General features: G+C 36.9%; 1 protein-coding gene and 1 long non-coding RNA gene across 3 annotated transcripts; one reads left to right on the top strand and one right to left on the bottom strand.

Moving 5' to 3' along the window:
- Positions 1 to 3,433: 3,433 nt before the first annotated feature.
- On the bottom strand, positions 3,434 to 12,110 carry LOC114517463. Its single transcript, XR_003686385.1, has 5 exons — positions 11,975 to 12,110; positions 11,712 to 11,782; positions 10,213 to 10,281; positions 4,126 to 4,190; positions 3,434 to 3,809 (listed from the first exon to the last, which is right to left on the bottom strand). It is a non-coding gene; the product is annotated as an uncharacterized LOC114517463 (long non-coding RNA).
- LOC114517459 lies at positions 8,824 to 12,648 on the top strand. 2 transcript variants are annotated; one of them, XM_028537198.1, is made up of 3 exons: positions 8,824 to 9,069; positions 10,665 to 11,234; positions 12,140 to 12,648. In XM_028537198.1, the coding sequence occupies exons 1-3, from the start codon at positions 9,054 to 9,056 to the stop codon at positions 12,421 to 12,423; spliced, it is 870 nt and encodes a 289-aa protein (XP_028392999.1). In that variant the 5' UTR covers positions 8,824 to 9,053; the 3' UTR covers positions 12,424 to 12,648. The 2 variants fall into 2 exon arrangements, with proteins under 2 accessions (XP_028392999.1, XP_028392998.1); XM_028537197.1 differs by having other exon boundaries at positions 12,137 to 12,648.
- The last annotated feature ends 32 nt before the right edge of the window (positions 12,649 to 12,680 follow it).

The following is a 12,680-nucleotide window of genomic DNA, read 5'->3' as shown; positions in this document are numbered from 1 at the left end:
TCGCTTTCTTGAACAAGTCGGTTGTTCATGCAACAGCCAAAGTCTTCGCCATGACACGCGCTCGAACACAAGCTATTGATGCTTCTGCACGGACAGAAATTCCGTCCTTTTTCACGAAGACAGTGCCCTCTACATTTGCACACTGTGATTTTGTCACGGTTAATAGGCATAGCCGCTGCGTTTTCCAAAACATTAGCTTCGAAATCTTCAAGCGAAAAGCTTCCTTCAATTGCTCCTGCCATGACTGTGACCACCCTGGTATGAATGAGTTTTCGACGGCGGAAAGATACCGCACAGTATATTTCATTATTAAAGACATTACTAACACTTCCAAGGCTATCAAGTCCCAAATATAAATAAACCAAAAGCGAACCGATTAGAACTCGCGCCTTTGTATGACAACTTCGGCCGCCGCTCCAGCTGTTAATCTACGATTTCAAAGCGGCTTTTCATCCACTGTTGTAAAGTGTTTCCGTAAAATGTTGTATTTGCTTATTTTCGGTTTTTTCTATAGTTTTTTTCCGCAAATATATTTTTGAAAGAAGCGTCGCTCCTCTCTTTTTTTGTTAATAAATCATTGCGAATATATGATATACTTCATGTTGTAGAATCATTGCGGATCAAAACAAAAAATGTAAACAAAGCTCGCACATGCGCAGAAGCCGCTGTAACCTGTCTTTAATATTTAATCGATATCATATACTTTTTATAAAGCATGCACAATACAAAAGAAAAAAAAATTACGCATATAAACTTAGATATAAACTAGAGAAAACTACTTTATCTTATATCTTTATCTCCAAGAAGGACTACCACGAACACACACACAACGTGTTTTTTCAAGTCACAAATGCAAAATACACACAAATATTAATAGAACAATACCTATCATTCGCTGCGAGCAAGCCTTTACGTTTCTCCTTCCCCATCTTTCGGCGTCATAGTTCGTTATGAAATCAAATAAGCAAGGAAAAACTAAATTAAAGTAACCGCTCTCTTGCATTTGACATTTTCAACCGGAATATACAAGATGAAGCAGTAAAAATAGGCAGGAATATCACCACGTACCTAAGCAAGACTTCCAACTTTTCCCGAACTTCTTCGAGACTGCAAGTGCAAAGACTGAGTTTCGTCTAGATTCTAGGTTCAACTGCCTTTTATTACTTCAAAGACAATGTTTTAAACAGTGGTTTTTAAACAGGAGGCCTGGTAAATTTCAAAATTTTCTTGGGGGAGGAGATGCCCCCCCCATCCTTCGTTCCCAGGTTTTTGGAATACAGGAGATGCCCTCCCCCTTGACAGTGCTCTATCCCCGCGGCTCTGACCATGAGGACCTATTACGTGCTAATCCCAATGCCAGATATTTCCTATTTATTACGTAAATTCCGTAATGATTCCACAACCATCTTTTTAAAATTCTTTTACGACAGTGTTCTGGGAATCGAACCCAGAAGCCACAAACGCGTTTTTATCACTATCAAACAACACGCTTTGGTTTGGCCCCAGGCCTGGACACTCTTTTTTAAAGCCAAACGAAAAGGAGGGAAACCGGAGTGCCCGGTGAAAAACCCTCCAAAGGTAACCTGAATTTCAGGTTACCTGACCGGCGGTCCGAATTTGGTATTTTTATTAGAAATCGTCCGCAATGACATGCACTTCAGTTTTTATCTATAATTCATCGTTTCAGCTCCGCTAATTTCAAACCGAGTACCAGGAATTGCCATGCAATTCTTGATCCTCGTTAATTCGATTCTTCTGGTGGTCTAACCTGCAGAGCGCGCGCATATTTACAGCGCGCAAAACATCATGCTCTTAGACATTCAACTGCGCTTTGTCCGACAATGGCAACGAAAATTATTTCCGAATTATTCAAATGTTCATTTTATGATAAAAAATACTTTTTCACGACTTGCATGCTTTATCATATCAAACTGATGTAGACAATAACACTTTTCTTCTACCCCTTTTTTAAGACATGCCTCATGCACTGTTTTTATTTTTATTTTATACGTTCTGGATTACGGTTGACCGAATATGAAGGAAATAAACGTAATCGGGCTGAACATGCAACTTACTCAATATAGCTAATCAATAATGTCCCCTAACCTTTAAATTTTCGTAACGTATAATTACCTTTGGTAAACAATGTATCGAATTTCACTTGCTTCGTTGCTCCACTCCAAACAGTTATGTTCTTCTTCAACAGCATCTCGACGGTTGGGCGTGTAAGAAATTAAACAACATAGTAAGTGTGTCAAAATGCAAAGGGTTTTCTTTAAAGGGTTGGCTTTTCAGGCAAGAGAGTACTATACAATATTAAACCTACAGTTTAAACATTATACCTGGAGATACCCCCCCCCCACTATAAGTCCAGTTATCATGCAATGCAATATGGGAGGTATATTTTTTCCTCTTATACAAATTTCATCAAGTTAGTCAAAGTGATTAGATTACGTTTATTTCCTTCATGTTCGGGATTAATCGGATTTTTCAAAGCTTACAACTGCAAACCAAAAAATTAATACGAACAAGGGAAAAAGAAGAGTACTAGTGTCTAAACAGCAAAGCATTCATTTTTTTTCATTTCAAACTTCAAAATTCCATGCTAAGGTATAATTTTTGTTGCCACTGACGGACGGTCCTTCGAAACGCATTATAACAGGCTGAACAGAGAACTTATATAATCATATAAGTACTCGCGATTACCTTCGTATTAATCTAAAATTAGGCTAATACGAATTCGATATTTTCTCTAACAAATTGCATTTTGTTAGTTTCTTTTGAACGCTTTAAAGCCATCATGAATACGCAGACGCTACGTCGTTGGATTTCACACTTATTCACACAAGTGACAAAACTAGGAAATTTTAAATCGAGAAAACTCGAAAAATGCCCTCATAAGAGCTGTGAGAAATTTCCTGTTATCATGCATAGTCGAAAAGATTGAAATGTCACTTGATGTGTGAATATACTAGGTTAGACCACCAGGAGGATCCAATGCCATGCAGCATGCACTAATCATGCATACCTATAGTATATACCTCAACCAGCTTCCACTTAATCCTGCGACGATCCGTCTGATCCTGCGACGCTCCTCCAACATCTAATTCATCACTGATCCTGCGACGCCCCTCCAACATCTAATTCATCACTGATCCCGCGACGCTCCTCCAACATCTAATTCATCACTGATCCTGCGACGCTCCTCCAACATCTAATTCATCACTGATCCTGCGACGATCCTCCAACATCTAATTCATCACTGATCCTGCGACGCTCCTCCAACATCTAATTCATCACTGATCCTGCGACGCTCCTCCAACATCTAATTCATCACTGATCCTGCGACGCTCCTCCAACATGTCATGCACGTTTTAATATAAAATGTCATGCGCGTTTTAATACAAAATGTCATGCACGTTTTGGTACAAGAAAGCAAGAACACTGGACTGTCATCTCCTTCTAGAAATACATATTTCATGTTGTTATGTTTTAGGCGCTCTCTGAGCGATATTTTTGTCCGGACTATATAGTCGTCAAGATGGAGAAAACACAGGTGATTGGGGCCCCAGAATCACTTGTATTCACTCCGCATGCGCTTGATACGACCAGACTTCATGCAAAAATCATGCACAGGCGGAAAACTTGAAAATGAAGGAGGTAAACAGAAGAGTGTTCAGTTTATATCTCAGTCAAAAAAGCCAAATTCCATGCAATTTCTACTCATGCATATTGTCGAAATCGAGTTTTGTATTTGCGTGCATTAATGTCCCAAGGCATGTCCGACATCTCTTTACGATTCTTTCGTTCTACAAAAACAGAACTTCAGTAAAACAAAAGGACAGGGAAGTCTAGCATAGTAAAATCATATACCAATACACATAATTATATAGGCATTGAGTTTCAATCCGTCTTTCCCTTTCAAAACGAGCATTCCCTTTGGGCAACCCTGTCCGAAAAACGAATAGGCCAGCCGGGAAAGTTAGTTACAGTCATAAAGTTCGAATTCATTCCTATATATCAAAACTATTCTAGTTTCGTCCACCCTGACTGTCCGTAAACAAAGTGCAAACGTGTTTTTTCAAGTCACAAATGCAAAATACACATATATTAATAGAACAATACCTATTATTCGCTGCGAGCAAGCCTTTACGTTTCTCCTTCCGCATCTTTCGGCGCCGTAGTTCGTTCTGAAATCAAATAAGCAAGGAAAAACTAAATTAAAGTAACAGCTCACTTGCATTGGACATTTTCAATCGAAATATACCACATAGGGATTAGCGACCATAGTCTCATATTTATTCAAAGAAAAATCTCAATACAACGAAAAGCGCCAAAAATAATTAAAACAAGGCAATTTAAAAACTACAACGTTGACGAATTCAAACAAGAATTAGCAATTCATTTGCAAACAATCTCAGTAACGAATAACCCGGATGAAATGTGGGATGAATGGAAAGATATATATGTTACAGTAGCTGACAGGCATGCACCACCGATCACTAGGAAAGTAAGAAGTGAACATGCCCCATGGATTACCAGGGAGATTAAAAACTTGATGCATCGTAGGGACTTTTTGAAAAGAAAATCAGTGAAAACTGGATCAAAACAAATCCATGATGCTTTTAGAAAAGCACGAAATGAGCTTAACATTTTGATAAAGAGAACTAAAACCAACTATTTTACAAACACCCTAAACAACTGCGAAAACCAACCAAAACAGATGTGGAAAACAATCAATAAACTTACTAATAAAAATACAAAACGACCATTATTTCTGAAGTTAAGCACGAAAACCAAAGTTTTACAGATGCTCCATCCATATCAAACACCTTCAATACTTATTTATACGAAATTGGAACCAACTTAGCTAATAATCTGGAACAAGCTTCAAAATTGCCTGAGTCATACCTCTCCAACTGTAACTCGCAATTCCAGATAAAAATGTTACTGTAATAGACGTTCACAAAATCCTATCATCTATCGATGTTTCTAAATCATCAGGATATGATAGAATATCTAACAAACTTTTAAAAGACTCAGCTGATATAATAGCACATTCACTCACACTAATATTCAACACGTCTATAAATACAGGCATATTTCCAAATGATTTTAGAACGGCAATAATCACACCAATACATAAATCGGGATGCAAGACCGATTGCAGTAACTACAGACCAATTTCAATTTTATCTAACGTTGCAAAAATATTCGAAAAACTTATCACTCAACAGCTGGAAACTTATCTAGAAAAGAATGATATACTAGTACAACAACAATCTGGTTTTAGAAAATCACACTGCACTCAGACCTCTCTCCTTAATATAACAAATCAATGGTTTGTCAACATGGATAAGGGAAGTTTGAACGGTGTTATCTTCCTTGACCTAAAAAAGGCATTTGACTGTGTTGACCATAGTATTTTGCTAAGGAAACTCTTCCACTATGGAATAAGAGAAAAATCATTTAAATGGTTCCAGTCTTATCTCTCTAATAGGACTCAAATTTGTAAAGTTAATCAAATATTATCTGACAAAAGAATCGTTAAATGTGGTGTACCGCAGGGTTCAAACCTCGGACCATTACTATTTCTATTGTACATAAACGATCTTCCAAATTGCTTGTCAACATCGACTGTTAGCATGTTTGCTGATGATACAAACATTTCAACACAAGGCAAATCGGCAATGGAAATTCAGGATTCCCTAAATCACGACCTAGAGAACATACACCAGTGGCTATTGACTAACAAACTCACTCTGAATAAGGAGAAGACCGAATACATGGTAATTGGATCTAGACAAAAGCTCTCTAATATGTCAAATGAACCGGAAATCCACGTAGGTGAAACAAAAATCAAACGAGTAAGTTTTTCTAAAACTCTGGGTGTTGTTATAGACGAACACCTTACTTGGGAAAGGCAAATCGAAAACATTCAAACAAAAATTTCAAAAGGTATTGGCACGTTGCGGAGAATGAGAAAATTAGTTCCAAAAACAACATTAACAAAAGTCTACAATGCCATTTTCTACCACATTTCGACTATTGTAGCCTTGTATGGGACAATTGCAGTGATTATTTAATTGATAAATTACAAAAATTGCAAAACAGAGCAGCACGCGTAATCACTAGTAAAACATACGAAACGAGATCACGAGATGTTTTAAAAGAACTTCACTGGCAACCCCTGAAAGAACGCTTTAAACGAAAGAAATTAATTTTTACGCACAAGTTTAGGAATGACAAAATGCCAAGTACCACAACGAATATGTTTGATATTAAAACAAACTCAAGGTATAACCTCCGTAGCAACAACCGAGATTTCAGCCTTGACAAACCTAATACAAATTTCATGAAAAAAAGCATAAGCTATGCAGCTGCTTCGGCCTGGAATAATTTACCCCCAGAGGCTAAAGACCCAGGCTTGAGTAGCCAGAAGTTTAGATCAATTCTCGGTCACTATTCTCTAGAATGATAAACATTTCCGACGCCTATTGTACTTACTTAAGTAACTGGTAATTTATTTGTATATATTTGTATAGTATAGTGTGTTTTTAACTTGTAAACGAACGGCCTCTTGAAAATCAGGTGCGTAAGAGCCCTGAAGAGCTACCGTTCTAAAATATTTTTAAATAATAATAATAAAAAATAATAAAGCAGTAAAAATCGGCAAGAATATGACTCCATTCGCTCACGTCTTCCAACGCTATTCAAATTAACACAGCGATCAGTAAATTTGTTTACAAAGCTAAAGATCAAGCCAAAAGCTGTTCAAACTAACAATCACCATGTACCTACAAGAATCTTCCAACTTTTCCTGAACTTCTTTGACTGATGCTTCCTTTTCGAGACTGCAAAGACTGAGTTTCGTCTAGATTCAACCGCCTTTTATTACTTCAACAAACAAAGAAAATTCCAACGGACAATTAAAGCATTGACAACAATAGATAATCAACTAACTCATGCCAGACTTGCCCGGAGTGGATATAAATTAGCGAAATAAAAATGTTTTGCATATTTCTATTGTTCGTTGTAAGTGATTAGCAAAATTCCTCTCCGTTAAGCGATTAATGGAAAATACTCTTAGCTTGATATAAACGCCTTCTCTTTTCGCGTTAATCTTTTCAAACTAAAACTATAACAACTTTTTTTCTCGGTTTCTGATAGCAATTTTCTTTTACCATTTCTTTTATTTTTCGATATTTGCAAACTCCGAAATTGAACCACTGAAAATACCTGGTTAGTTTTTGAGTTATTTCAGAGTCTGGTTTATTTTCTCAGTCTGCTTTGTCCTTTATAAGATTCTGAGTGTTTTGTAAATGGAAAATAGCCGTCAGCCGACCCTCTCTGCCCGTGGAAAATTGCACGCCTAACTCAAAAAAATTGTATCTTTTTCCAGTGTCATTCCAAACATACATGCAGAGAGACTCTGGCTTAAATTACAAAGATTTCATCTTTAAGTCTGTTTTTATACCAACTCTCACACCCGTGGAACCCGGTGTAAAGCCCGTTCTCCAGTACGCGAACTTTTCGTGCGAACAGATAAAAAGAAGGAAGCGATTCTACTTTTTCGCCGCGAATTTTTCGCAGATCACGTGACCGACATCTATGATGTAATAGCAATAGCACGCTGTCAAAAGTATGGGGTGAGGTGGGGTGGGGTGGGGAAGGATTTGTTCAATTCATCATGGTTAATTATTGCGATACATAGCCATCTGTCAAAATAATAACGTTGGTAAATACTAACGTTACAATTACGTTAGGAAATAACATGTCATCTCACCAGGGTACACGGTTCCACGGATATGAGAGTTATAAAAACAGACTTAATCTACATTCTATTACATAATCTTCGTGTAATGCCTTTAGTGTGGCTGACGCTATCTCGGGAACTATGATAGTTGTAATGTTGGGACTTATCATAAATTCGTCATAAAGACAAAGGTTGAGCATTGCTGACACTTATTACCAACAGCCAATGACAAAAACTTATTTAAATTGCAACAGCAAGAAGAGCAGCGTTGTATATTAAAACTAAACATGAAACTTTAGTGAGACGCCCAACAATTACAGGTGACAGGACAAATACTATATAATTGCCCGTCCGTAACTTCCATCCGCAATACACCTTGATGAAGGCAACTATTGAGAAACATATAAAACACTTAAATAATAAAAAAGTAAATATGCCAGTGGACAACATCTGCCGTATTTTCAAAACAAAAAGCTGTCTTTCCGAAAGAGGGAAGCGAGGACATATGGATAGCCACAGTTAATGCCTACTGTGCAGAACGCAATAATATAATTGTCAATGCATTTCATTAGTTTTCTTAAGTTTGTAAAACAAACAGCTTCTCAGTGGAAATTGAAATTTCTGTTTGTGATATGTACTTGAGACACTTATCCTTAGATAATTTGAGAGCCTTGACGTCCTGAATTTCGAGTGAAAAGTGTTCTAATTTGACCGGAATCAGTTAATTATTAAGAATGATCGACTAACCAGCTAAGCGAATGACCGCATTATGTCATCATATATAGCTATGTCCAAAGCGTCAGGTAAATGTTGCAAAGCATATAAGAAGAGAAACGTCACGATTACATCAAATGACTTGGTGACTCTGATGATTGCATTGGAAAAGATTATATGCCTAACGGTAATATCACGATATTGTCTGATAGACGGCCAGCAGACGTGCACACAGGGTGCCTCAAACATACTTTGAATACATTAAGCGCAATAATAGCCGTGTAGAATGTCGCAAATTAGCGCAGCACGGCTTGCTATTGGCTAAAGCTAGGTTAGCAGGCAACACAATAAGTTAATGTTTGCATACTCGACAGATCAGCTTAAAGCCTTATATTGAAAGCACACTTCGTTGTTGGCTTGGCTTTTGGATGTCTCGTGTGGGTGGGGGTTGACAAAACATTGATCAAGTCACGCTAGATGTAGCGGAAAATATCTCCTGGTACTATATGATAACTTATAATGGCTGGAATGTCACTGGATTATCACGCAGAAGATTGAGAGGTCATATCCAATTCTTTTCAAGATGGCGAGTTCCTTAGGTAAACAAATGTTTTTAATTTGCGCTCGTTATAAAGCTCAATGTGTGTACATTTTTGTAAGGTTTATTCAACGTCTAACACCAAATTAATTCACACATTTCATTTGGTTGTATGCCCAGCATAAAAGACAGAAACACCTTAGACGTTTAACTGAAACCGAATGGCTTTTGACTTTTAAAAAACTCACACAATGCTACGGTTTCACATAATTGTATATAAGGAGACAAGGTAGTCAAAAAGGCACTGACAAATGCAAGGTTTTTGATAACTACACACATACGGGTAAATCTTTGTCTAACAATTGAAAATTATCCGACCGAGTGAAAATATATGTATCCTTATCACAGAATCCTAACGTTCCAGAATTGCGACAAAGTATTTAATGAATAGATTAAGGCCAGTATTTTGGCAACCACTATGTCTTTGCTGCGTCATTTCGTGTTTTGAGCACAGAATATTTGCACCGTTTACGCTTTTTCTGCGACATAACTTTGGACTGAATTAGGCGAGGATTTTGTTTCATTATGTTAGCATAATCGGCAGACAGCATGATAAGGACCTAAGCGCTTTAAAGGAGGATGTATATAACAGTCAGATTTACGAATACGATATATATTTACAATAAATGCTAGAAAATCCTAAATTTAAGATCATTTCATGCAGATGTTTCTGCAGTTGTATAATAATTACTCACAATGAAAGGATGTTCACGTAAACATAAATAACTGGTAACTATAATCAATGTATATGCTTGTGATCACATTGGTAAGACGATGTTGAGTTCATTTTGCTTCTCAAAAGAGCCTTACAATGTCAGTAACATATTTAAGTTTAGTCCAAAAACTTAGTAAATAAGCTATACTCTACTATATTCTACAAAAGTTTCTTTGTCCACGGGGCAGACGTATGTCTGCAACACAATATATACGCATTGTACACAACTGTGTATTCGCTTGTTTGTAACATGTAAATTAGTATTGGTTGACCGCGTAGGCGCGTACCAAAGATGGTAACAGCACGAGTGACGAGTTTCAATATTCATGATCATATTAAACAAACCGAAATATTCTATCAGAATTATTCAACCAACAAAATTTGGAATAGGCATACGTTTATGAGAAATGAAGACAATAAAACAAATACCTTTACTCGTCCAGAAAAATTCGCGATTTCTGGTTAACGTTACGCTTCACAATAGAGCTTCAAACGAACCTGTAATTACAATGAATGTAAATGTAGATTAACCAATTTGGGGATGCTGTATAGAATGCATGATAATTGATAATCAAGACTCAAGAGAATGTATAGTAAAGCAAATTTAACCATTGTAATTACATCGGTGTTTGTTACAATCATTATTACGGCACTCTGATAAATGGTTCAACAAGTAGACAAACTCATTTTTACTAAACGTAACACGCATGTACATATCAAACTTTCAATATCAAAATATATTTCTTAATGGGAAAGGTCAATCTACAAATGCAATTGCCGACAAGAAGCGAGATGCATTTCAAAACTTTAAGTTCTCTCAACTATAATCGAGCCAATCGTAATGTGAATTTGAACTCGAAATATCACTTCATTTTATCCAGGACAACTACTTACAGAAGAAGATTTAGACTTTGCCAGACGCCTTGTAAAATGTTTGAAATCCTCAAGTAACTACGATGAAACCATGATCCGAAATATTCTGGACAATAACTGGGACACTGAACCTCAAATGGTCTCGAACTTGTTGCATTTTCCTAGTGTAATACCAAAGGATCTTCGAATCCCGTCACTACTTCGAGGCTTGCAAGAGACGAAGAGACTGTACTATATACTAGCAGCATCAAACGGACTGCGTAGTCTCGACTTATCAAAGGAAAACGATGTTTCAAACATCAAAGAAAAGCTGAAAGAGGCAACACTGAAGCCCCAAGGTGATATAGCAATACATGCCTTTATGGCGCTGGGCAAGTTGCTTCACCATCCTGAAGACACGGAGTTTGTTCTACGTTTCCTTCACTGTGATAAATCTACACTGCATTATAATGCCCTAACATGGATACTGACAAATGTTCAAGATAAAAAAGAAGTTCGAAAGATACTTGAAAATTCAGCTGTACCAACGGATATCCGAGAAGAGGGTCTGGAAAGACTGGAATCTGATCTTATTGAAGGTATGAGCAAGCGCATTCTAGATTATTTATTGAGAAATTAGCGAGAAACGTTTTGTTGAGACAACATGCATCTACAATCGCCCTATTTTAAATAAATTTGAATGATTGATTATAAATCCCAGAAGATAACAGCATATTACTAACTCAACTTTAACACCGCGTATAATTTATATGACGTAATGAGAACTGATAACAAACTTCATAATCCAATATGTCAGTGACTCAGAAATATAGGAGCTATCGCACAGTAATGTACTCATGCAAATTTGAGGTTCGTCCATTATACTTTTCGTGTATACGCGCAGAGTTGTAGGTTGGGTTAAACGTACGTGGGGTTAAAGAACGTGGGAGGTTTGTGATATTACATCAATATTTAATAATATGTGTGTCTGGACCACAGGAGAGTGCATTATACGCGTCATGAATAATTAACAAATTTGCGTTAGCCGCAGTCATGGCAAACGTTTTGTACCATACCTGACAAGAATAGGCTGCTGGGATTCATTACTCTTAAACTGCATAACACAATTCAATTTGGAACCTCGTGTCTGAAATAAAAAAGCTTAGTTATTGGAAAATGGTTACGTCCATTGAGCTATACCGCTACTGGAGCGAGAGACCGTACGACGAAATTATATTAATGGTTATGTCCGATATATGTCAGGATAGCAGGCAGGACACGCGGTATTTTCAGGCGAACTTCGACGCTATGTTAACCTAATTCTTACTCTAATTCTTACCTTATTTCTGTTTCTCCATTCTGTTTCTAATAATCTATAAGGGGGAAAGCATGATGCAAATAAAGTTAGAAAGCAAAATTATTTTAAAACAAGGCCAGGAGCTAACAATTTTCAGCAAACAAATATATCTAACCTTAATTACTACACAATTTTTCATTCCAGTAGATCTTAACCAGAACGCAGCATTTACTTACACACCAAATTTGGCAGACTTTGAAGCAATGCGTCATAAGGAACAGACACTGTCAGAAATATTCACAGAACTGGACACTGATCAAGACGGGAAAATAGGGGCTGAAGAATTGCTTTCATTTTGCGAGGACATTGGAAGGGTAATGACTTTAGAAAAAGCACAGAAAGATATCAAACATTATGATGGAGATAAAGATGGGAAGATAGTTAAAGATGAATGGATTGAACTTATGTTTCCACAATTTAATGTGCAATAATTCGTGAAATTGTCGATTAGTTTTTAGCAGTAAATTGACACGAGTTGTTCATGGCAAAAATTAATATGGTAGATGCAGCAGAATCCGAGATAGGGATTCCCAAAGCAACGGATTTTAAGTTGTCTTGAGTAAGATAAGGCAATGGTTAGCCAATTACGAATAACTAAATACCTGTTGTAGAATAGAGTTTATATTGGGCAAAATATCATTGTTTTAACTTCTTCCCGTCAATTTTCTTCCTAATTCAACTTAATAAG

Source organism: Dendronephthya gigantea, unplaced genomic scaffold (assembly GCF_004324835.1).
Source record: "Dendronephthya gigantea isolate DGI-Jeju-01 unplaced genomic scaffold, DenGig_1.0 000009F, whole genome shotgun sequence".
Lineage (NCBI taxonomy): Eukaryota > Metazoa > Cnidaria > Anthozoa > Malacalcyonacea > Nephtheidae > Dendronephthya > Dendronephthya gigantea.
Note: the sequence above shows the minus strand (reverse complement) of the source record. Positions and strands in the feature narration are given on the sequence as shown.